At 41.8% G+C, this 24,752-nt stretch overlaps 1 protein-coding gene across 1 annotated transcript in view; it reads left to right on the top strand.

The window, feature by feature from the left end:
- The first annotated feature begins 5,567 nt into the window (after positions 1-5,567).
- The window catches only part of IRAG2 (inositol 1,4,5-triphosphate receptor associated 2), a 35,040-nt gene continuing 15,855 nt past the window's right edge, over positions 5,568-24,752 (top strand). Inside the window, exons 1-19 of the mRNA XM_071422021.1 lie at positions 5,568-6,153; positions 6,929-7,039; positions 7,641-7,821; positions 8,018-8,094; positions 8,174-8,252; positions 9,283-9,441; positions 10,576-10,693; positions 10,983-11,033; positions 12,190-12,267; positions 12,843-12,899; positions 14,755-14,814; positions 14,895-14,959; positions 15,047-15,146; positions 17,071-17,205; positions 17,474-17,575; positions 20,213-20,376; positions 21,819-21,939; positions 22,385-22,547; positions 24,354-24,415. Of these exons, the coding sequence (XP_071278122.1) occupies positions 5,568-6,153; positions 6,929-7,039; positions 7,641-7,821; positions 8,018-8,094; positions 8,174-8,252; positions 9,283-9,441; positions 10,576-10,693; positions 10,983-11,033; positions 12,190-12,267; positions 12,843-12,899; positions 14,755-14,814; positions 14,895-14,959; positions 15,047-15,146; positions 17,071-17,205; positions 17,474-17,575; positions 20,213-20,376; positions 21,819-21,939; positions 22,385-22,547; positions 24,354-24,415 (2,469 nt within the window). The remainder of the gene's footprint in view (positions 6,154-6,928; positions 7,040-7,640; positions 7,822-8,017; positions 8,095-8,173; positions 8,253-9,282; positions 9,442-10,575; positions 10,694-10,982; positions 11,034-12,189; positions 12,268-12,842; positions 12,900-14,754; positions 14,815-14,894; positions 14,960-15,046; positions 15,147-17,070; positions 17,206-17,473; positions 17,576-20,212; positions 20,377-21,818; positions 21,940-22,384; positions 22,548-24,353; positions 24,416-24,752) is intronic.

The raw sequence follows: 24,752 nt of genomic DNA, 5'->3' as shown, positions 1-24,752 counted from the left end.
TGATGCAGCCTAGCAGAAGGGATTCTACTTGCATCTACTTCACTTGTGAAGTTTCTTTTCCCTGCTCTTTTCCCTGTGCACTGACAGATCAGAGACATTTCTTGATGATGCTTAACCCCTAGCCTTAGAAGGGGACTGTGCATTTCATCCAGGAGTCATTTAGCATGCAGAGGCTTGGAAAAGGTAAAGAAAAAATAAAATACTCCCCTATTGCCTTCTGGAGTAACTTCAGATCTTCCTGTTATGCACAGACCACGGGGCTGGAATCAAAACATTCAGCTGAGCCTGTGAAAATCAACCCCCTGCCATTGGGGTTGGCAGTGTGCAGTATGATCTCTTCAGGATGGTTCTCCTCGTGGTAGGAAACGTGTCTGGCACTGAAAAGAAACCCTGCTTTTCCTGCCACTGGAATGAGACAAGATAACACAAAAGAAACAGGGGGGTAAACCAGCTCAGCCGCTCCCGTTGCAACTGGGGAGAAGAGGAGGAGAACGGGAGGCATGGAGAAAGATGTTACCACACTGGAGGAAAACAGCTTCAGTTTTTCTTGTGACCATTTGGCAAAATCTGACTCTGACTTGGTGTTGCTGGAGTCTCAGTCTCTCTTTCAAACCTGGCTGTATTCTGAGTCCCATGGGAATCCTTGTAGAGATTTGGGCTTGTTTGGAGCTGCCTGGAGGGCAGCAGGGAGCTGAACTGAGCAGATCAAAATCTGAACTGCCTTGTTATGGAGACAGGTGACCACCAGCTCAAGAACAAAAGCAGGATCTTGGCAGGATCATCTTAAATTAAATGGTCTTATTGCTGTACCATCTGATGCCTCAGTGCCACCATGGTGTCTAAAAGTCAGGAGTTTAGTCACAACCTGTAGCAAGAGAAAATTGACCTTGACCTTTCACATCAGGTGAAATGAACCCAACCTGAAATTGCATTTCCATAATGGCTTGGGGCTTTGGGATTTTTTTTTTTTATTTTCCAATGGTTTTTATTTTTCCTTTAAATTGTCTGTGCCTTTATGACTTAGAGTTCTAAATCCATTTATTTTTACTATGACCAGTGACTCCAAGTTGCTTTGTTTTTCAAACAAAGTGTATTTCAGAACCTTCTCCTTGGAAATCTGTAAGGACTCTGCTTGCAGAACAAAGAACTCCATGTTTGTCAATTCTACTTCAGGGATCAAAATTTAAGAGAATTGGCTTCTCCCTTCAAAGCTTTTTCTTACCATGATACTATGAAAAGGTGGCCACCTCACCCTTCCCAGAAATCCAAGCACTTCTAGGATGGTGTATGGGACACAGTTTATTTGTAATCAGGGACAGGAGGCAGTGTTTTGGGAAGGCAGTGCAGGTACTGAGAGTGTTTGCATTCACAAAAGAGCTCTGGCTCTGTGTGGGCACATGTGAGCTCGTACTCTTGAAAAACAAAGCAGCCTATAATTGGGTTATGGATCATAACACACCAAAAGCTGTGGCACTTTGGGATGATGAGCTGTGCACCAAACACTCACTGTCAGCGCTGCCATTTCTCAGCTGATTCACCTGGAGGAGGAAGTGGCTCTGGCATGTAATCAATACCCTGAGAGAGAAAAGTAGAGGGAAGCTTGCTATAGCAGCAGGACCCCTTATTAGAAAGAACATAACCTATTCTTATTTTTTGAGATGATCTAAAGGGCACAGGCTGCATATCCTGACGCTGTAAGTGATACAAAGCTGATTTCTGGCATTGAAGTTCAGTGCTGAGGTGAGGGGAAAATGTTCTCACGCGCTGGAGTTTTAACCAATGGGGTCAAACTCACCTCACTGACTTGCATCACAGCCATGCACCTTCCCAAATATTTCCCTGGAAATATAGGATACAGTGTTGTATCCTGGTAAGGGCAGCAGTGCCCCATGGCTTGCTCCTGAGGAAAAGGTGCAGTTGGGGTGCAGGTGGTCCATCCTGACTGGTGCTGTCAAGGTATAAATCTCCCAGAACTTATGACCTTTGCTTTGTGCTTATTCTCATTTCCTTTGGGATTTTTTTTTCCTATTAGTTTGGTAACTCCCTGGGAAATCCATCCCACTTGTGTCTGGCAGCTGAGCAGCACCTAGCACAGTGTACTTCTGGCTCCTAAATGCTACTGCAGCATCATAAAAGGCTGTGAAATGTCATGGCAGAGCCTGCAAAGTAGGAAATTACAAAGCATGTTGCATTTCATTTGCAATAAGTTGCATAGTAAGGCAAGCTTTCTACCAGTGGCAAAGTCAAATATAGATTGCCCTGGAAGGATGTTGATTTGTTATCACTGAGAAACTCAGAGAATAGATTAGACAATACTTTTTTAGGAATCATTGCCCAACTGATCCTGCCCAGACACATGGTTATGAACCATATGACCTCTTCTTTTCGGGCTGGTTTTTTCTGTTTCTGTAATCTTTCAAAGATGATTCTGGACTTTAACCTCATATATCCCACTCAGACTAAGGGGAAATTTGTGTACAAGCTCCATATTTGCCCTGTAAAACCTGTTGACCAAAACAATCCAACTTGCAATCCATCAATATGTTTTATGCCATACAAACATGTTTTTCAGTGCTATTTATTTTCATAACAGACCTTAATTTACAGAACCATGGAATAGTTTGCATTGGAAGACACCTTTAAAAGTCATCTAGTCCACCCCCCTACAATAAGTAGGGATGTCTTCAACTTCTCTGGGAAGGTGAATTTTCATGGTGCAGCTCTGAAGGGAAGAGATGCTCTCTGGTGTAAGCCAGGTGCGTGATTAGAGGCCATCAGTTGCTGGCCCAAATTTATTTAACTATTCTGTTGCACATTCAGCACCACAATGTCTGTGGGTGTGTTTCAAGCACTGCAGATTTGCTGGAGAAGCTTTTTGTCTTTTCTCTAGACTGTATGAGAAGAACTGTGCTAAAAACTCTTGAAGTAGAGAACAAGGTAGAAAATCCAGTCTGTCAGAGAGGATGTAAATGTCTCACACAAGAGAGGTAACAGGGACTTTGCTGAGGACTAATGTGTGAGCAATGCTGCAGCCAGGTCCAGGTTCTACTGTTCTCACAAGTGTGTTTGTGAAAGAGAAGCAGCTTCAAGGGATAATTATAAGTAGAATTTAAATACTTTATGTGGCGTGAGGGGTGTTTGAAAGCATCAGGAAAGAGTAGAAATCCACAAATTTTTGAAAGGTGTAAGCATCTCAGAAAGAGGTGTTACTTCTGAAGTTCAGTGAACCACTGATGGGATGGCACAACAGTTTTTTTTCCCAGCAGTGGACAAGTCTGAGGCAAACACCAGGTGAAAAGACCAGCTGAAAAGTAGTTTTCTCCAGTCTGCAGGCTGGAAAGGAGACATGGCCATCAAAGAACGGGCATTTACAGGGTAATTTAGCAGGAGCAATAGAGCTCTTCAGACAGGCAGGATCTACTGCATGTCTTGATAATTCAATACAAAAAAAGGAATTAGTTAAGGGTCCTAATAATTTTTTTTTCACAGAACTAAGGGCAGAGATGACAGTTAACAGAGAGACTATTTAATACACTATCAGCTCAAGAGACTTCAACACTTTCTTCTTTTCAAAAGTGGCGAGAGTGATGAAATTTATACAGCTCCCAGATTCCATGTTCTAGCTCTCAGAAATTAGGAGAGATCTGCTCCTGCTTGAAATTTTGCTGTAGGTGGGAAAAGCAGGAAAGAACTGCTAATAGAAGTGAGAAACAACCCAGGAACCAGAGTTTTGAATAACCTATATCACAACATTCCTTGCTGTTTTAAACAATAATTAGAAGAGCAGTGAGACTTCAAGTTGCACTGAAATTACAGGCAATTAATTTAACAGCAGCAGGAGAGATGTGAGGGGAAAAAAAGTAAAAAGGCCAGGAAGCAAGAGCCTAAAGCTTGATTAGAACCTGGTTGCAGCTGGTGGGCCCTCTCAGCTGAGGGCTGAGTGGCAGCACCTGTACCTTGTAAAGCTGATTTTCCAGCAGAAGAGCCCTCTGCTTATTTAAACGCTGAAGTTCAGGCAGTTCCTACTCCTCAGAGGAAAAGCTGAAGTAGCTGTGCTGTCTCCTTCAGAGAAGGAAGAGAAGCTCTTTTTCCACGTGCTAGTGTAAAGTATAAAGTCTTGGGCTGTGTTTTTTGTTGTTTGTTTTGGTCATTTTTTTACTGGTGTATTACAGAAAAAAAATCAAATATCCTTTAGTAGAGTGTTACTTGTATCTGCTTGAGGGCTCTTGTATGCTTTAAAAAACTCCTAAACTAATTGCAGGGTATTTAAATTTTAATTTAAAGGTAATTCATCTATCTCTTTAGAGATAATACATCTGTAATAATGCACTATAAAAGACTGCTTCCACTTCCTGGCATTTATTTGAGGAGTAAATATTTTAAGCAAGACATAGTTAAAAAAGTAGATTCTTCTCTACAATTGCTCTGAGCTTTTTATTCTTTTTATTCTTATTTTTTGAAGTATTCATGTAGCTAAGGACATGTTCATTAGAGTAAATGCTACTACTTATAGAAATACTAGAAAAATAAACTTAGAGATCTTGCCTCTGCTTATATAAACTAAGCTGCTGCCATGCAGGCAGCCTGTAATAAGCTAGTTTAAATTAAACACTTAGTATTTATGTTTATTTCAATCTGTATTAATAAATAATTATATATAATTTTATTCCTTGCTTCAAAAGATCATATAAGTGTTAAGTGCTAGTGAAACCTACTGCTCTTTTGGGGGAAAGGAGTTAATTTTTCTACATTAAAAGATGACTTACTTAAAATCTGATTCTTGGGAGCTTCACCTAGCTTCATTTGGTATGTTATTATTATTTAATAATATAGCTCCCAGCTGATCACTTCAGGTGGTTGCAATGTGCAGGGTAGACATGGGAAACCACTGGGAATGAGGATTTATCCCTGCAAAATGAATCTCCCCTGCCTTAGTCACATGCAAACATGCTTATCTTGTAGGAAATACCTTTTAAATGTTGCCTGGGAGACTAGATAACAAAAATACACACAGGATGAGGTGCCTCTGTAGGGCATATTTCTTGTGTAATTCCCAGTGTGACACCATGATGCTGTGGCTGCTTAGTACAAGGAACACTGGATTTTGGAGGTTTTTTGGACTCATAGGCTCACAGAAACACTGAAAGTCTTGTTGGTCTCACATTTTCTGCCTCACCCCTACCACCCCCAGTACAATTAAAGTGCTTCCTTTAATTTAAAAAGTCCTCTGCTAATTTGCAGGGTCTTCAGTTTTTATTTTCATTCCCCCTTACCTCCCTGCCACAGTTATGGTATTTAAGAATAAGCAGTGAGATTTCAGGAAGTATTTCTGTCTTTCTTCCCCAACATTTCCACATCAACTTCTAGTTCCCTGGACAGCAAAATGTCCTGGCTGAAGGTTTCTGTCACAGCTGATAAGTGGAACGAGGGTTTTCAAACCCCTGGATGCCAAAGCTCCAAGCTGGCTGCTGAATGGAAAAGTTGGCATAAATATGTGTGTGTTGATCACCCTGATTCGTGTATCTTGTGCCTATTCTTTCCAGATATTTGTCAAGAGAAGGGAAGTGATGAAGTCTTCTAAACATGGAGCTAAGAAACAGCGCCACAACCCAGTGGACAGCATCTGCAGGAAGATCAAATCCATCCAAATGATGGACCAAGTCTCCAACCCGGCCTTGCAGATACCAAAATTTCAGTCCCAGAACTTTGACAGCCCTCAGAGCAATATGAAAAAAAATGTGGAAGAAATACTGAAAGGGAGAAGCTGCAGTAGTGGTGGGAGCACTTGCTCGCCCTTGGTCTGCCCTGGCAGCGGCAGCGTTTTCTCTGCGCCCTCGCCGGGTCTCGGGGCCAGCTCCAAGCACCAGACTGCAAACAGAACCTATTCCATGCTGGAGGGCAGTGAGAGATCCAGCAGCTCCTGGGTGCCTTCTTCTCCTGTGGGGAGCTCTTCTCCATTCCACTTTGGAGCCAGGGAGGCCAACGCCCAGGGCAAGCCGTGTGCTTCAGCAAATGCTGAACCCCAAGATGTGCGGCCCAAGCAGAAGTATCTGACATCAAGTCCCAATTTATGTTTCTTCACATCGGAAAAAAAGCCAGGAAGTGCTGTGGTCCAGCTTCCTGTGCCAAGGGCATTTCCTTCAAGTGAAAGAGGTAAAAATACTGAAGAAAAACACTGCCTAATTTGGAATTCTAGACATCTGAACATTCAGTCTATGTAGATGACATTTATTTACCACTTAAAGTGGTAAAATGCATTTTAGTAGCACTCAAATCTTGTAAGACTGCAAAAAGAGCTGAGGCAAATCCTAAATTTTCTCTAAAAAATTGTGAGTGTAAAAAGGGAGTAATTAATAAGGCAAAAACTTTTTCAAATCTGCTAATTTGTTTTTGATTTAAGAGATAAAGATATTTTTAACAGTTTAAGAGATTGAGACTACTATTTGGCTAGTACTATAACATTTTTTTTGATAGCCAAATTTTATTTGGCTTTTAATTTAGCCTATGATTTTTCTTTTAGACTGATTTTTGAAGATACAGGCGTTTTGGTTTTGCTCTTAGTTTGGGGTGGTTTTTAGGGGTTTTTTGTTTGTTTTAGGGATTGTTTTCTTAATAACTTAATGATTTCTCAACAATGTATCTGGAGGGGGAGGGAAGAAATACCTGGTTTCTTAAAATGTCCTGTTTCATATGTTTATGCCATAGAAAGAATAACTGAGTTTTTCCAAAAATATATGTATAAAAGTAGATGCATGGAATACATCCCAGCTCAGAGGCCCCAGCTATGACCAGTTCCTGCTGTTTAGTGCTAAAAGCTCTGCTTTTATTGGCAGGGAAGCTGGTTAGCTGGTTTTGTTGTTTCAGTCATCTGGAATGAAAGTTACTATGACCAAATAAAGATGGACAATAAGAGATTTATTCCTCACAGGAAAGAGGCAGCCTGTGTGGTACAAAGGTGACAATATGTGCGACATGAGCTTGATCTGTAATGAGAACCTGCTGACCACCATCTTCTGGGCATGTGACAGCCACCACACAGGTTTGCCAGGGTTTTTTCATTGCTCTTTTGTTCTCCTCTCAATGAATTTCCAAGGGTCAGACCTTGTTTTGGTCCCTGAGAGATGCCAGGCTCTGAGGTGTGTTAGGTGCCTGTGTTGTGGCAGATGTAGAATAAATGTGTAAATGTCTGTGCCTCTTTTGCGTGGTGCCTGATCATGGAATCGTGGAATGGTTTGGAAGGGACCTTAAAGATCATCTAATTCCATCCCCCTGCCATGGGCAGGGACACCTTCCCTTATCCCAGGCTGCTCAGAGCCCCATCCAGCCTGGCCCTGAGAGCAAGGATTAGTATCATGCGTCAACTTTTGCTCCTCTTAAACTGAATTCCACAAAACTAGTAAACTGGATTTTTACACAGAAAAAAACCAAAAACCCACCACTACTAAAAAAAAAAATCTCAACCAACAAAAGAGCTCTAAACTACTTTTTTTTTCCAGATTCTGCTCTAACTCAGTTCAGGAATCAGTTGCATGTCTGCAGCTCTTGAGGGCAGTTGGATCCAATGCAGTTCAGTAGCGTTGCCTTTCACAGTTTATGGTGCCTTGCCAGGCTTTGGCATTTGATCTCTGTTTCTGCTTTAGGGAAAGTGGCAGTGTCTGAGATAATCAATTATTTGAGACATACGACCAGTCGGGACTCAGAGGACAGTGGTCTTGAGGAGCTCTGCAACAAGCTTGACCCAGAGCACAAAGATATCTCCATGGACCTGGAAACCTACCACGCCGTCATGGGAGAGTGGATTGAAGACCGTAACAGAAAATGGTAACAGCATTTTGATAAATAAGTTTTCTGTGGAAAGATGATGTTATAAGCTTCCCCTGTGGCTCTGGAAAGAAAGTGGTATTTGGACACCATGTCTACAACATTGGGTTTGGCTAAAGTTTTGTAAGTGTTACAAAGCTAGTAAGCAGCCTGGTGTCCTGCTGATTTTGTGACCCTTGATGCTCCCTTCTTTTAGGGAAGAAGGTGCTACTGAGAAATCATCATCAAGCACGGAAGACTTGGAATCTCAAGTACCTAAAAACATCTCTAAAGGTGCAGAATGTTTTACTCTGTTTCTGTTCAGGAAAGTTCCACTTTCTTGCTCTATAACCAAAGCCCTCACCTCTTTCAGCTGACAAGTCACATGTCCAGATGAATGTTACCTCAGGAAGCCTGGAGGCCTTTGGGGGTGATGTGTCTAAAGGAGACATGTGAGTCCATTTAAGCAATTCTTTCTCAGAATATAGTACTCCTGGCTTTGAACCATTTGACAGGATCCAAGAGCCCTTATTTTGAAACACTATCCTTGGAGATTATTGCTCACCTCAGTCTGCAGGAGCTCTTGATGTGGTCACCTTCTTCTGCTCAGACTTGAAGGACAACCAGTATTTTATCCTACTTATATCTTGGTGCTTCTGTGTCCATTTGCCTTTTTAATCTGCAATCAGATGTTTGTCATGTCCTTCCCTATTTAAACAGGTTCCTTCCCTCCACCAAATTCTTAGTTGTCTGATGATAAGAAGACATTGACCTGAAAGTCTGATCTTGCATTCTGTTTGGGGTTGTTTTTCTTATGACAGGGAGTTTGTTGAGGTGAGATTTTTTTTGTTGTTGGGGTGGCGTTTTTGTTTGGGTTTTGTTTGGTTTTTGGGTTGGTTTTTTTTTTGTAGTAGTAGTAGCAATGAAGTCTGTGATTTGGACTGTTAATGGCAAAGCACTTAACAAAGAGCAGAAGTTTCAGAAGTTTCATTCGTAGTTTATGCCTAGGCAGAAATCCAACATCTGCTCTCTAAAGCTTCCCTATAATTTTTCAGGATCTCAAAAGAATGATCCTCATTTAAGCTTTGGTTGAAAGCATGAGGTGGGAGATGGCTTGGGGTAAAAGAAAGGATCCAGAAATTGCAGAGTGAATACAGAAGGATCACTAGTGATGAGGTGATTAGCAAAATCTTAAAGCACTCTCATGCAGACATCCAGCTGTGGCACTTTTTGACAGCAAAACTCCAGTTGTAGGGAGCAGAAAAATGCTTAAAACCAAAAGTTCTTGATACCCATAAAACTGCAGAACAGACGTGGAGCTGCTCTGTTATCTCTGTGCAGAGCAAATAATTGGACACTGCAGCATCACAAGTCCTCTGTGGGCTCTCATCTCACCTCTAATCAGTGCACTAGGATGCTTTAAAAGTCTGAAGTAGATGAAATCACCTTTCTCACTCGTGCCTGGCTTTTTCACTGGGACAGGGAGACCTCTGACTTGATAACCTGCCTTGCGGATCTGCAGTACAACAACCAGAAGCTTCAGGAAGAGAGCAACAAGCTGAAGCTCACCCTGGAAGCTTTGGATGAGACCAATGGCAAGCTCCTGGCAGATAATGAGCATCTATGTCAACAATTAAAAAGGTAGGGGACTCTGATGGCCCCAGGCCTGCCATGGGCAGAGCTGTGATCTTCCAGCCTTGCTTTCATGCTTTTCTCTTCACTGTTGCTTCATCACAGAGGTTTTCTTGCCTTTATGCAACATCTGTAAGGTTTAGCCTCCTTGCCTGGTTGTTCTGCTCTGTCCCTCCTGGTTTTTAAAAAATCATTCCTCTCGGAGCCAGGTTCCCGCAGCACTTGGTGGTGTGGGGGCACACAGGGAGAGCCTCAGGCTAAAGCAAACAAACAATGTAACAACAACAATATATATATTAAAAAAAGGCATCATATTACCAAGATAAGAGCCAAGCACTGGAAGGCTTCCAATCCTAGGCCACATTCTTGTTGCCAAGCAGAGGGGAAATGAGTGTCCAAAAGCTATTTTGTTACAAGTTTGGTGGACTGGGGTGAGTTGTGTCACTTGTTCAGCCTTTCTGTAGCCTGAGGACATATCAGTGCCATGATTACAAGCCCATTTTGAATTGTGTTCATCTGGCCTAATTAATTACACTGTGATATGGTTTGTTCAGCTGCCAAGCTGCTCCCAGGGTTTTCAGGGAAGATTAAGGCAAGAGTTCTGCAGGGTAACTGGCAAGGGATGTGTGCCCTTATGTGGGACCACCTGCTCTGGGATGCTCTGCAGGATCAAGTTAGCTTGGAAAAGGGCCTTGCCTGTTGCTTTAATACATGGTTTGGGGCTTATCAGATTAGGGTAAGGAAATGGTGCAGAACTCATCCTTGAATACTGAATTGAAATGGTTTCTCCAACTATAAGCCATGAAGTGTTGTAAAGACGAATTTGTGCTCGGGTAACCTGCTATATTTAACTGTAATGAGCTAAATTTTTAACATATTTAACATGGCTTTGTTTGCATGCACCTGTCTTGGATGGGGTTTCATCCCTCACTGTAAGACTGGAAGAGTGATAAAAAGGAAGTAAAACCATGAGATTTGCTTCCTGGACAGAAATTATGGTCTTAAGCTTGATTGTTGCTCTTCTGTTAAGTGTCATGCCAAAAAATAAGTCCCTGGTGGCTTCTAAAAATACTGTTTCAAGCCTATCTAAACAACCAACATTACCTGACTGAAGTTTCTCTGGATTTGCTTCCCCCTGTGCAGCCTCCAGCACTCTGTGATGAAAATGAAATCCCTGGAGGAAGAGCTAGAGGAAGCAAGAAACAACCTGAACGTGTCAGAAGAGGAAAGAAAGCAGATTCTTTGCCACAACAGACAGCTAGTAGGTGCTCTTCTTTCTTGTTTCCCTTGGACAGCACCTCACACCTTGCTGTAACAGTGGTGTGGCTGCTCAGGCTGTTAAAAATCAGAAGTAGAACCTTCTCTGTGCCTTAGTGAAGGCTCATGAGCTGCACCAGCCTCAGCTCTCCCCTTTTTGTGTGTTCTCTGAAACAAAGGGATTCAACACCACAGCTGTGGATGTGTTTGTGATCTGTTGCTTACATGCTAAAACCAACTCTTCTGTTTTTCTTTTTCTGTGTTTGTTTGTTTTTCCCCATAAACTTGACCAGGAAAAAGAAAATCGGTCTCTCAATAGCAAAGTTACTTCTCTCCAGGAAGAGGTAAAATAAATAATTTGAAAATAAATAAAAAATAAATAAAATTAATTGTTCTTGCCTAGCTAAAATTTGCCATTAAGAAATAAAATGTTTGTCAGACTTTGAAGCCTTGCATACTAATTAGGTTATCAAAATATCTAACACTTTAAAAGGCTGATTTGTCATAAAACTTTATATCTTGAGGTTGCACTGTGATTTTTATTTTCCACTTGCTGGGTGAGTAAGGATATGGGGTTAGGGAAGCATAGGGACAGACAAACTACTTCAACCCCACCACCACCTCTTTTCCGAGATTTATAGGCAAATTCCATGTATTTCTGGTTCCCACAGCTACAAACAGACAAACTCTATATTGAAACAATCTCCCTCCAACACTTTATCATTTCATATTCCCTTCTGTTTTCCTCCCTTAAATCTAAAGAAGTAATCTTGCATAGAGCTGTAACACCAAAAATAAGTAACAAAAATAATAAAAAAAAAATGCAGTGGGTGGGATCTCCCATCACAGATGGATCCATTGACACTGGCCAAGGCCCTACAGGAGGTTTTTAGGGAATGCAGCTCCATATGCAGAGAATCCCTAAGCTTGTTTTTTATTCAGAGAAGAACTGTTCATTCTTTCTCTCTATTGTTTTGTTGGGGTTTTTTTACTGCATCAGAGCAACTATTTTATAAACCAGTTTTTGTCAGGTGATACAGTCTGTAAGCAAGCATTAAAAAACTTTATTTCAGACTTTTCAGGGGGAAATGGAGAAACAGGTTAAATCAAAGAAAAGAAAATCTTTCTTTACTTCTTAGTAAAGAAAATCAGCACCTTCAGATCAGTCTTTCTGCAAAGGTCCTTAGTCCAAATATCTATTAAACCACAGTTTTCTGAAAACAATTCTCATGCTGCAGGGCTGACTTTTCTTTAGCTCTCCAAGTCTGGCAGTGGTTATAAATCACATTTTGAGGGGTTTTCTCTTTTACTGGTGCTCTGGGTGGGAAAAGGAGCAGAAGCAGTTTTGGTGGGGCAAACACACGGAATGTATGTGCACAAATGCTGGTACTGCTTGAGAGTAGGCAGCAGCTTAGGGGTGGAGATGTCATTTTTGCCTGATTTCTTCAAGGAGAAGCTGTCAATCCATTCAGCTGTGCCTAAACACTGTGTCTTGTTTAGATTATTAGGAATAGCATGGACACCAATGGGCTGCAAAAGAAGATTTTGGAGCTGTCTAAAAATGCAGCAGAGCTTCAAGTAAGCATTTCAAAGCTTCAAGTAAGCATTTCAAAACAAGAGGAATAAAAAGTCAACCTGGATTTCACTTGGGTCTAGCGAAGGGGGAGTTTCTGCTGCTGGAAGGTGAACAGTCCTGAACCTCTGTGTTGATGGACTGCAGTGAAGTGGTAGCTTGGAGAGTGTGACAGCTTTCACCAAGGAAGTTCCTGTCTGGAGGCTAAAAACTAGGCTGATGGAAACAATCCACAGTTTCATTATTTCCTCAGAGTTAGATTTTTTTTTTTTGGATACCTTTCCCTCACTATTCAAGAAAATACATTAAGGTCATGCTTTGAGATATGTTGCTGAAAATATTGGCCTGGACAGATGAGAGGAAACAAAAGTGACTGAAAGTTAAGAATACTTTCACTCTTTGCTGGGTATAAGATCTGTACTCTGAAACAAATACCACAAAAGGTCTTCAAAGAAGAATTTGTTTTTTCTAAGTAAGGAACATTGATATTCTTTTTCCTTTCCTAGTAGGAAATAGGAAGAAACTTTTATTATGGTCTGTAATGATGGCTGGGTTTACTTTTGATCTTCTCATTCTTCAGATCCAAGCTCGTATCTATGAGAGCACTGTGGCCAATAAAGAGGCAAGCATAATCCAGGTTAGTTTTTTTACTTCGTTACTGACTGAAAACCACACTATCATAGAATAATTTGGGTTGCAACAGACCTTAATGATACCTTGTTCCAATCCCCTGCCATGGGCAGGGACAGCTTCCCCTGGCCCAGGTTTCTGGTCTGTACTGATGGGATGATTTGTAAAAAGGCAAGGCAGTAGTATTCACTGTGGCTCTTTGATTTCTACTCTTCTCCCACTGCAGAACCTGATCCTATAAATGGCTTCAAAGTAGGCGAGCTCTACTTTAGGACGTGCCTATGAGTCAGCATAATTAAAGGTTTCAGGATTTTGCTTGCCTTTTTTTTTTTTTTTTTTTTAGTCACAACCTATTAAAACAAACTTGCAAACTTCAGACAATATGTCCAGAAACTTCTAAAGGCTACTTTGTTCAGCAGGGAGCTACAGAAGGCCTTTCCCTTCATGTCTTTTATTGAATTTTTTTGTGTCAAATTAGAAATTGTGACTTGGAGCCCAATGGAAAAGCAAGTTTGTCATTTTATTGCTGAGGTGCAATTATCTAGACTTTACTGAGGAGTGAATATTTCAGATGTTTTTAAACATGCCTTTTATACTAGAAAACAAAGCTAGAAGGCCATACAAATGTGCTGGCATTTTCTGGATTCATGAATTATGCAAAGAGCTTTCTATGCCAGTGGAGTTTCTACTTAGCAGAACATGCTATAAATCTCCTGATAAAATATTTGACTATTGGGCTCCCTGCAAAGTGACTGCAGGTGAATTCAAATAATAAAAAAGAGAACTGAACTTGAGTGTGATGGAGCTGATAACTTTGTACTGAGTGCTTTAATAGTTTTGGTTTGGTTGGTTGTTTTTCCAGACACAGCTTAAGGACACAAATTTATTAAAATCTTTTTTTTTAAGTAGCTTTTACTTTCTCCTACTTGAATGATTCGAAGCTTTTTGTGAGCTCTGTAGTATCATTTTATTTCAACAAGATTCTTAGTCTACTGACTAAATGGGAATTTTGCAAGTAGACTGCTAGATTACATATGGATAAATGTGAGTGATTGGAATAATTTTGAAGAAACTGGCATGGAAACTTGTTGTCATTAGGATAATCTGGTTCTATAATCTGGTTCTATAATCTCTGGTTCTATATTTCTGGTTCACTTTTTCTGCCTAGTTTTCTGTGCACTTCATCTCTTTCAAAAACCTCAATGATTTTTAAAGAGAGAGTAGGAAGAACTCATAAAAGTGTGAGAGGACAAGAGCTCCTACTCTAATTTCCTATTTTCTCTTATAAATTCTGTGCTGTCTGTGCAGTGTCTTTTATTGGAATGGCATAACCTGACTGGAGCTAATTGCTAGTTGCGAAGAAAGGTGATGCTTCTATTAATTCTTCAGTCCTACCATGAGGGCTGACTCTTTTTCAGCCTTTCTGTTAGGTTGGGTTTAATCTACAGGGTGCTACATTCTAATAACGAAAGACAAGTAAACTTGAAACATTGCAACTTGCTTGAAGGGTCAGTTGGGATTAAAATTCATACTGGCATATAATATAGGTCATATTTTAAGTTAAAACTAGAGTATTTCTGTCTAGTTTAATCTGTTGGACCTGAAACCAGGTGAGTAATATGTGAAAGTACAACACTTGGAAAAGAGGGTTTGTCTCCTTAATTTCAGAGTTTAGGTAGGAAAAGGTCATCTGGGTGCTTTCTATTAGTTAAAATTCAAGGTAATTTGTTGTATTCTTTTAAATTCACGACTATTTTTATGTCATGATCGGGTTGCTGCTCAAGCTAAACCATACATTTTACTGCTGTGGTGTAGGATGGAATATAATTTTTTTGTTGTTCTTTTCTCAACAATCTCTGCAGAAGGAGCAGGACATCAAGGAACTCGAGTTAACCATTGTGGAGTATTCCTCAATCATAGAGGTACGGGCTGGGTTGGGTTTGGCCTGTGCTGATTCTGCATGGCAAAGTCAGCCTCTCACCAAACCCCATGGATGTTTCAGACACTGAGAGCTGAAAAAAATAAACTGCTGGAGAACATCCAACACATGCAGCAAGAGCTGATCTCGTGAGTACTGTGGCCAAATCCCAGAAAAGGCAGTTCATCAGAAATCCAAAATAGACTGATATGTATTTTTTTTCCTGCTTCTTTTAGGCATGGGTTGAGTTTACCATTGTTGTATAAATTTAACAGCAATATTCCTGAAGGGACAAGCACACTGCACTGTGAACTGGAGCTTGCAGAGTCTTCTGAGGTATGGATTAAACCTTAATTTAATCTCTTCCTAGTTGTCTTGCATCAGCAGAGGCAGAACAAAGCTCATTGCCTGTATATGATTAGATAACTCTGGAATTTGAAGCCATTAATCCTAGCATGTAAACACAGAATGAGAAGGTTGCAATATTGTTCCAAGCACCTTGGAGAAAGTCCAAAGAATAGCAAACAAAACGCTTGTAGATATAAAATATTTGCTCATAGTATCCTAGAATGGCCTGGGTTGGAAGGAACCTTAAAGATCATCCAGTTCCAACCCCCCTCTGCTCTACCCAGTAAATCTGGAGGAGCTTGGGTCATGCATTTAGCTGGCAGAAGAACAGATAGATGGGAGAAGATATCAGTTTTCCAATATATAAAGGCTTTTATGCTGCAGAAAGTAAATGACAGTCTGCTTCTTGTGCTGCCTACAACAGACATGAACAATGATTCTTTTTCACTTGTGAAAGAGGACACTTCTTTTTCTTTGAAGTTGACTGTAGTGAGAAAGGAAATTCAGCATTAGAGTGAGCATCTTGATAAAGTTGTTGGGTCCTAATCTAATGTACTGTTAAGGAACTCTGATAAGCATCTCTGATGGCAAACCAAATATATTTAAATTAATAAAAGAAGTTATTTATGTAAATAGAAGATCATTATTAGACTAAAATACCTTAATCAGAATTATTATGACTACTTGTACAGTGCACTAGCTATTAAGCCAATGATTTCCAAGCTAATAATTGTTAAATAGAGTTTGTTATTACTTACCCATGTTGATGATCATGGACAAATCTTTTGTTCAGCTTTGAGGAGTAACTTTGAGGGTGTGCCCCCACTTGAGGGAGGGATCTCCACACACACCCTGCTAGAAGGGGTGTGTCAGAAGCCCTGACTTTAAAAAGTGGGGCTGGGTTTTTATGGTATAAAGTGATTGACTGTCAGATCTTTCCAGGCCAGCTGTGCCAGCTCAGTTGGGTCCCTTGTCAGGAGCTTCTCCTGCCACTTCCTCACTGGTGCCAGTTTTTGTCAGGAAATGTTGTTCTTCACATCCTCAGAATTTTTAATTTTGGGATCAAGGAATCAGGCTGGTCTTTGCATTCTCCAACACCAACAGCAGCATGATACCCCCCCCCTCCCCTTATAAATCCACCACTGATGATTTTTGCAAGAAGGCTATTGCTGAAGCTGTTTTACACCACTTTAGGCAGAGCATCTGGCTACAATTATGGTTTTGGTTCTGATTTTAAGGTGAGCTATTCTGTTCCCATTTCCTTAGACAATCCATTGAGTCCCATCCTTCCCCCTGTGCTGCTTTCCTTTCAGATACAAGCTGTGCAGCACAGCTGACAGCAGAGAGATGCTGCTGAGTGATTTCTGCTTACTTTTGTGCAAGGTGCATTTGCAAAGAGTTAGCACATACAGCAACAACAACAACAATGTACAAATAGATAAAAACTTCAGGCCCAGAAAGGAGAGGTAGGCTTGGCTAGGCAGCTTTGAGGAGTTAGGTATCATCCTATATTGCAGCTCCCCAGAGCCCAGTGAGTCATTGTGTTTGCCCTTCAAAGCTGCAGAGAGACACGATTCCACCGAGTCACCTGTAAGGAAGGGCTCTGCTTACTCATCACTTGGTAACAACTCCTCTGGATAAAGATAACAAATGACTGATTTCTTCTTGCCTACCCTGGCAGGGATATTTACACTGGATCACTCAGCAGCTTAGCTGGTTTGCTTTCTTTTCATTTTTTTAAATCCTTGTTGATGTGATAGTTTTGAAAAGTTTTTCCAAGCCTCAAGTTTTGTAGCTCTGACCTTCTGGTAAATACAGAGCAGGGATACGTCAGGAAAGTCTAAATGTCACTGCTGCTGGTTTAATAAGGGGATGTCAAAACAAACTAACTGGCTCTTCCATCTCTTCAAAGATTATCAGGACCGAACGGGCATCCCTGGACGAAACACTGGATCGTGAAGTGCAGCTTTTGCTTCAGGGGTCTGAATATGCAGGAGAAAAATTCAAGACCATCATGAAAAACCTGGTCAGTAGCAAAGCTAACTGGGTAAGGATGGATAGATGCTGTGGATAAGGGTGCTGTCTTCGATCAGCAATTTAATTAGGAATTCTCCAGGCATTGATAATCTGATTGTTTGCTCCTTTTGGAAAACTAAGAATAGTTTGAGATTGGAGGGGGTCATAGTTTAACAAGATCACTTGGCACCTACTCTAACACTAATTTATATCCTGGGTAATTCTGGGCAGAGTTGTAGATGTGCACTAGAAATCATGGAGTTTGGGGAGGTTGTTTTGGGTTTTATTTTCTTTTTCAGCAAGAGGAAATCTCTGAAGCAGAGGAGCTTGTCATGGTTTCATTAGAATGGGTAGAAGATCCTGATGAGGACATGCAACAGGCCTGGGAAAGAAAACTTGTGGTGAGTAACTGTTTCTCTGAAGCATTTAGTGAAACAGTGGGGCTGTGCAAAAACTTCAGGTGGATATCTTGCTGCTGCATGCTGTGTGTGTTTATTACTGGAGATAGAGTGCATCTGTGGGCCAAAGATGGCTGCATGGAGAGAAACATCTTCTTTACTGGGGTTTTTTGAGGCGGAAAAGGATGATTGCTGTTCACTTACATGCTGTGCTCTTGCTGGCTTGTCTTGTGCAAGAACTCCTTTAGTTAAAACTCTGCTTGAAGGAAAGGGAAGACAAACCAGGTCAAAAAGCAAAGGAGGCTTTATAACCAAATTTCCAAATCAAATCCTCCATAGGGTTTATTTGTTGTGAAAGGTGAAGAGTTGGGCTTTTACTGGGTATATTCCACAGGAAAAATTTCAACAAAACCTTGTTTTACAACTTAATCTTGCATAATGTATTTCTCCTACTCCTCGTACCTCTGGTGAGGCTTGCAAGGACAGACTTTTGCTCAAGGTACTGGTAAAAATATCTTCCCTATGTAGTGGCAAGTGCTTTTGAACACAACTAAATGCTTTTGTTCCCTCCTGCTCTCCCCTGTAACAGCACAATTTCTGACATTTCCATGCATCTTATTGGATGTGACTTTTTCTCTGACCTGCTCCTTTCTGCTGATCAGTTGTTAGGAATGCTCCAACAAGCCCAAGCTGTACATTAATGCTGTTTCCCAGCTCCCTAATGGATGTCAAACCCCACAATTCCTCTCCCTTGGGTGACAGCAGGTGCCACCAGGGGATGTGCTGCATGAGGTTGTTGCTTCTTTGGGGAGAGAGCTGCCTTTCTTTTTTCCTCTAGTGCTACAGAATGGTGTAGCTGGGCCTCTTCTGCCTTCCTGGGCAGGGCTGGAGCAATCACTGGGAGCCATCCAGTCCTGGAGCCAGGTTTTTTATAATTTCGGCTAAATCCTGAAACCTTCTCCTTAGAGAAGGTGCAATCCTCTCACTCTCTTCACCCAGATGTGACTTTGGGTAGACTCTAGCAAACTGCTGGCTTGTGAATTGCTATAGCTTTTTGATCTTGACTGGAAACCTCCTCCTGCAAAGCTGTCAGAGCTGAAAAAGGCTTGTGAAGTTACATTCACATTGGGATCATATTCTTGTTAAACATGTGAAGCTAAAATCTTTTGGTATAGGAGTTGGAGTTGATTGTGGCAAATGAATCCTACTCTGGCTCCTAAAGATTGATGTATTTGGAAATTGAGTTAACAGAGGATCAAGAAAGAAAAAAAATCCTTTAAAAATAAAAGGTCCCATGGGGGATGAGACGTGACTTCATGTCAAAAATTATCTCCACCTAGACAGAACAAGCCAATGTGTGAAATTTTGTGCATGCAGCTGAACAGCAATAGATCAAAAAAAAAGGGAGGGAGATTCAAAGTAGCTTCTTCCAGCCTCAGAGAAAGTGCATGATCCAAGATTTAATTAGCGTGTTAACAAAAGTTTTCACCAGAAGCCTTGCCTACCATTTCCTGTGAAATTTATTATGGACATGTTCTGCTGGGGTTTAGTGTTTTCAAAGACATTTTAAAGGATATTAGCTATAAACCCAACCTGAAGTGTGCATATATACATATATCTAAGTATATATAGTGACATGTGACATCAAAATCTTTTTCACTCTTCTACTGCAAGATAAGACTGGTACATGTGCCCTGAAAAGCCTATATCCCTTAAGTGTCAAATTATGGTATTTCAACAAGTGAGTGCTGCCTGCCTTGGCTGAGGAACAGACAGACCCTCAGGATGTGGGCAGTTGCACATGGTCACATCCCATGTCATCCTAGGAGCCCTATCAGCAAACACTGCTCTTTTTTTTTTTTTTTGCCTTTTTTAAAGCATGATACTTGATGTGCTATTTTTTTTTTATTTGAAGCTCATGAGCACCAAACTCCAACTTGCAAGCAGATAATGTGGTCTGTATTTGTAAGATTGATGTCTTCCCCTCAGAATTGCTGCAGAATCCCAGGAATATAAACTTCATTCTTTCCTGACCTCTGTTTGACTCTCATTAAGCATTCTTTAAAAGCTGAGGACGCTCTTTCATATGTTCAGTTTAGAAAGGTCAGAGAGAGAGCACTGGATTCTTCTTCTCAGGACTTTTTACTGCAAGTCACTGTTCAGAGAAGTAGAGAGTTCAGTCTTACCTAACACTTAATTTTTACCCTTTTCCCTCCAACAAACCAGAGGTAAATCTAAAAGCCTTCATGGTGGGGGTCATCTCTGGCACAGATCATCTGCTAAGCATGTATGGCAAACAGGTTTTATTGGTTCTTGGTTATTTCATTAATTTTGCTGTAATACAAACTCAATTTGGACTCAGTGGACTCAGTTGTACATTGAGGAAAGGGCTGCAGAAGCCTAAATTATCAATTTTAGAGCTTCCTGCAAGATGATATTTATTACAACTTCCTCTTAAGAGCTATGGGTTTTGTTGCTGTATCTGGGCACCTTGCTGGTGGAGTTTTATCTTTACTCTGATAGTGTGGGATGTAGGTGATGATATTAATTGGTGGAGCAGGGAACTCAATTCTCACCATGTAAATTAAGGCTCTGGCTCTGTTCCTCCTCTAACCACATGGCAACTTCAAAATTCCACAGGTCCTCAAGCAAGAACTAGGGGAAAAAAGACACCTTTGGACCCAGAAACTCCAGCTTTTGGAAAAATGCAATGAGTCCTTAGAGGAGGATTTTATTCGAGTGGCAGACAACCTAAGGAGAACCAAGACAGAAGAACTTCACCTAAGGAAAAAGCTCTCTGCTAGGTACCCCTTCAAAGCATCTGTGTCTTTTTTGGGCAGGCGAGGTTGGGTTTTGGTTTGGTGGTTCTTTTGGTTTGATTTGGTTTTGGGGTTTTTTTCTGGTTGCTTAGCTGTTTAGTATCTTATTTTGGGGTGGGTTTTTTAGTAGAACAAAGTCTACTGAATTCTCAAGATTTTTTTTTCACAGAGGAAATGGTCTTCTGTTTTGGAGAGTAGATCTGGTTTTAGCACAAGGTCTGCACTGTGTGGGAGTTAAGGTTTGTGAGTGAACTGATGTACTGCCTTGAAGGTGTCTTTGAAAACACCAGGGAGACCACAGACTGAGCAGTTAAAGCAAGAGGGCACTGATTATTGAGCAGGTGTAGCTCTTAAAAAAACCTGCTGGGTTTGTGTGAAGCAGGAGAGCTGCTAAATATCTGTCTGCAGGTATTTTTGCTTTGGGATACAGTTGCTAGGCTCAGGGAAGACATTATCTCAATTCCCCAAGGGTGTAGCTTCAATGAGTTGTCATTGAATATGAAATGTGACTTTTTTGGCATATGGTTCCTTCTGTGAGTTGTGGCCTTAGAAATAGGATCATAAAATGGCCTAGGTTGAAAAAGACTTAAAGATCATCCATTTCTAAGACCCTGCCATGGGCAGGGACACCTTCCACTATCCCAAGTTGCTCCAAGCCCCATCCCTGGGTTTGGGATGTTCCTAGGGCTTGGCAGCCCTGAGAGCTGATGCAGAGCAGTTGTGCCATACTTTTGCCTGACTTATCTTCCACTGAACCACCTATTACATGCTCTCCCTCCACCTGGAAAAGAGCTGATAAAAATACTGATGGCTTGGTTTCTTAAAGCTGTCTCTGTATCAAAATTGTGATGAAAGCAATAACAATAAACCCCAGCCCCCCCCCCCCCCCCACCCCACCCCAAAAGAAAACCTGAGGTGAGTTAGAGAGAAAATGGGCAAGGGTTTCTGCAGTGGAAAAAAAGGGGTTTTATTGAAAGCCATCCTCTTTAGCACCAGTTCTGATGGCATCTGCTTGCTGTCAAATGAAATTCCCTCTCAAATGTGAAGAAATCAATCCATTGAAGGAGTAATAGCTCCTGGGTATCTTTTTCTAGAATGGCTGACTCTATATCCAACCGCTACTTCTCGAAAACCCATTCTGTTGTCCAAAGTGCAAAAGCTCGCCCCACTGAGCTCTTGCTTCTTGCCAGTTCTCTGGTGATTCCCCTGTGGTACCCAGCAATGTTACAGAAAGCCTTCATCCCCTTCCTGCTGTAAAAAAAAAAAAAAAAATGTCTGATTCCCTGGTGCTGGATCCTGGGGAGCTGCAGTGTGTGACAGCTGACTTTTGGTGCATGTCCCAGCAGCCAGAGTGTGTCACCTCCCAGGCCAGCCTGCTCTGAAATGTCATTAATGGGTTGTGGTTTGTGCTCTCTCTCGCTCCGCAGCCAGCGCAAGGTAGAAACTGCCAAACAGCTACTAGAAGAAACTTTGGCAGGTGGCCAGGCAGAAGACCGGTGTTTAGAGCTGCAAAAAGCCAGCAAGCAGCTGGAGGATATCAGCAAGCACGTAAGGGGCAGCCCAGTTCCCTCTGTGTGGGGCAGCAGGAGATGCCAAGGGCCGCGTCCGACGCGCGGCTGCCCTGGGGAAGGGAATCGCGCGTTCCGAATGGTGTGCCTCCCTGCAAGAGTGGAACCAGCAGAGGAAGTAAAATTTGAGGGGGTGGTGACAACAGTTTGCTGATGAAAGAGGCAGCATTGCATATTTGTGGTGGCTTAAAAAAAAAAAAGAGAAAAGAGGGAAAAAAAAAGGCACCCAAAAATAGCTTCCATACACAGTCCACCCCAACGTAAAAATGCAGAAGTTCAGAGGGAGCTTTATCACTTCCTGAGAAAGAACAGATGCAGTTTGGTTTCATTTACATGAACTGTAGAGCCTTCTTGTGCTAGCCAGGCTGCTTTATTTTATTTTTTTATTCCTTTCTTTTTCTCCCTAAATATTGTTTTGTGCTTAGGCGGATGATCAAGCTGAAGCATTTCACTCTGCTCATGAAGAAGCAGCATCCTTGAAGATCAAGTTGGAGGAAGCCATTTCTGAGCAGCAGAAGCTCAGGGATGTGAATGCTGCTTTAGAAAGCACTTGCCAATTGCTTCAGGAGAAGGTGGAAGACCACAAAAGTGAGTAACTTCTGGAAATGTGCCAGCATTCACTTTTTGCATGGGCAAGTACTTCAGGGTTTAGTTACATCAAGGGAAAATAGGACTGATCTGCAGGTCATCCAGGAAAATGCTCTGTGGAGTCTTGCTTGTTGTTTTGGGATTTTTTCCCCCCCATTTTTTTCTACTTTTCCTTCTCCTTGAAGAGATCTGCCACCATCTGAGCTGAGAAGCAGGTGGGATCCTAAGGGAGTGGGTGTTGGGATCCACCAAAGCTTCAGAGAAGCTCCCAACAAAACCCCCAGTCCTAGGAAGGGGGATTAGTAATTCCACATATGGCACAGGTACTCCTTTACCAAAAGCACTGTTCCCCACCTTATACCTAACAAAGCCATCCCTCTTTCTTAAGCTTCCTGAACCAAACAGACTTGATTTTTGTATGTTCTGTGCTCTGTTTGCTGGTTGTGTTTGCTCTGTGTTTTTGACTAGCTGTGTGGTGTTAGGCTGCTCTCTTCAGTGGAAAGCAATCCTGTCACTGCCTTGTACACGTGCAACTTCTGCCACAGAGCCATGGAAACTTCATATTGCCTCTTTCTGACTCACTTCCTGACATCAGCACCTCAATAACCTGGGCATTTAAGTAATGCAGAGGTCTGAATCCAGAACACATGGCCTTTTTCTTTCCTAACCCTGGAGTCTGATAACTTTCTTGGAGAAAAGGGATTTGACTGATTTAAGCCCTCTGAATGTTTTGCTCTCAGGCACACAGTTACCATATAAGCTCAACTAATATGTGTGCACTGCAAAAAACTCCATGTGAAGCCACAGTTTGTCTCACCAGAAGAACTCCCTTGGGACCCTTTGCTTTAGCTCTAAGGCACAACTTTGCACTGATATGGCAGAAATAGCTCCAAACTGTGCTTGCTCCACTCTGACCAGTGTTTTGGTGTTCATGTGTGTGCTCATGCTGCTTTCATGCCTCCCACAAACCATGCAGCTGCTTTATTTTGCCCTTAGCAAGAGGCATGACAGTGGAAATAGTTTGTCATTTTCCATCTCTGAATAGATGAAGCGCTCCTGCAAAGTGAGCTTGAGTAGATCAAGCGAGAACCCCAGATATGTGAGACTGGTGCCACTGTGACTAAACCAACCACCCCACCACCACCCCCAAAAAAAAAGTCAACCCCCAAAGAACCACCACCACCCTGAAAATGACTAGCTAGGACCTTGGCTTTAAATTACTCCAGTTACTTGACAGAAATCTTTCTGTAGATAAATAAACTGGCAGATGTGTGGATAATTAGCAAAGCATTACGAAGAACAGGGCTGACAAACAAGGCTGGCACTGAAGAAAATAATAAAAATGCTTTATATTGGTTCCTTTAGAAAGGCAGACAGGTCTGGTGCCTCTTTTGACTGAAGGGCTGGGTTGTGGTCTCCTCCCCACCTACCCATTCCAACCCCCTACTTCCTCCCACCTGCACAGTAAGAGGGGGAAAATGCTTCTAAATACAAAGCCTGTGGACTTTAAAACTTCTGTACAGGATGTCAGGTGGAAAGGTCAAATATTTCTCTTCCCCCAAGCTGTAAGTGAAGGATCTGTTTCCACAGGGAACTGTGGCATCCTGTGGGGAAGCATTGCCCTTGATTTGCAGGTGAAGATGTCCAGTGTTTTCTCCTTCCCGTGAAAAAGCTGTTGCAGGCTTAACCAGACTAATGCAAACTCCAGTAAATTCTTATAAAGTGTAGTTAGAGATGCTGTAACATTGGACTGCTTGTTATCAAGTTGTTAGGAGCCCTGTTAGACTTGTAAATGTCTCTTCATAGCAACTGCTAATGCCCTGAGATGGGAACTGCTGCAGAGGCGTCTCTGTGAATTGCTGTGCCAGGTATGGTGCCCTTTGCTGGGACCAGGAAAGGTGGGCTTGCACAGGAAGGGCTCTGGTGGAAGGACAACACAGCTGAGACCAGCTGCAAACAGTTTGGCAGCACCTGGTATCTTCTTTCCTAACATGTACATAAGCTGTATGTAGGAATCTGCATGTTATTTTCCTTATTCACCCTTCTGGGAAAAATGTGTCAGGACTTACAGGTGTGGTGTTGGTCTTCACTGTGAGCAATTGTTGTGATTGTATCAAAAGGGGCTGAGGGAAACATTCCCTGATGCACTGGTGTGATTTTTGTCCCACTCTGCAGACAGGCTTTAAAACAAATGTTTAAAATTTC

The sequence above is a fragment of the Agelaius tricolor genome, unplaced genomic scaffold, assembly GCF_023055355.1.
Source record: "Agelaius tricolor isolate 1412-34295 unplaced genomic scaffold, bAgeTri1.0.p SCAF_3, whole genome shotgun sequence".
NCBI classification, from domain to species: Eukaryota; Metazoa; Chordata; class Aves; order Passeriformes; family Icteridae; genus Agelaius; species Agelaius tricolor.
This window is presented reverse-complemented; position numbering and strand designations above follow the sequence as displayed.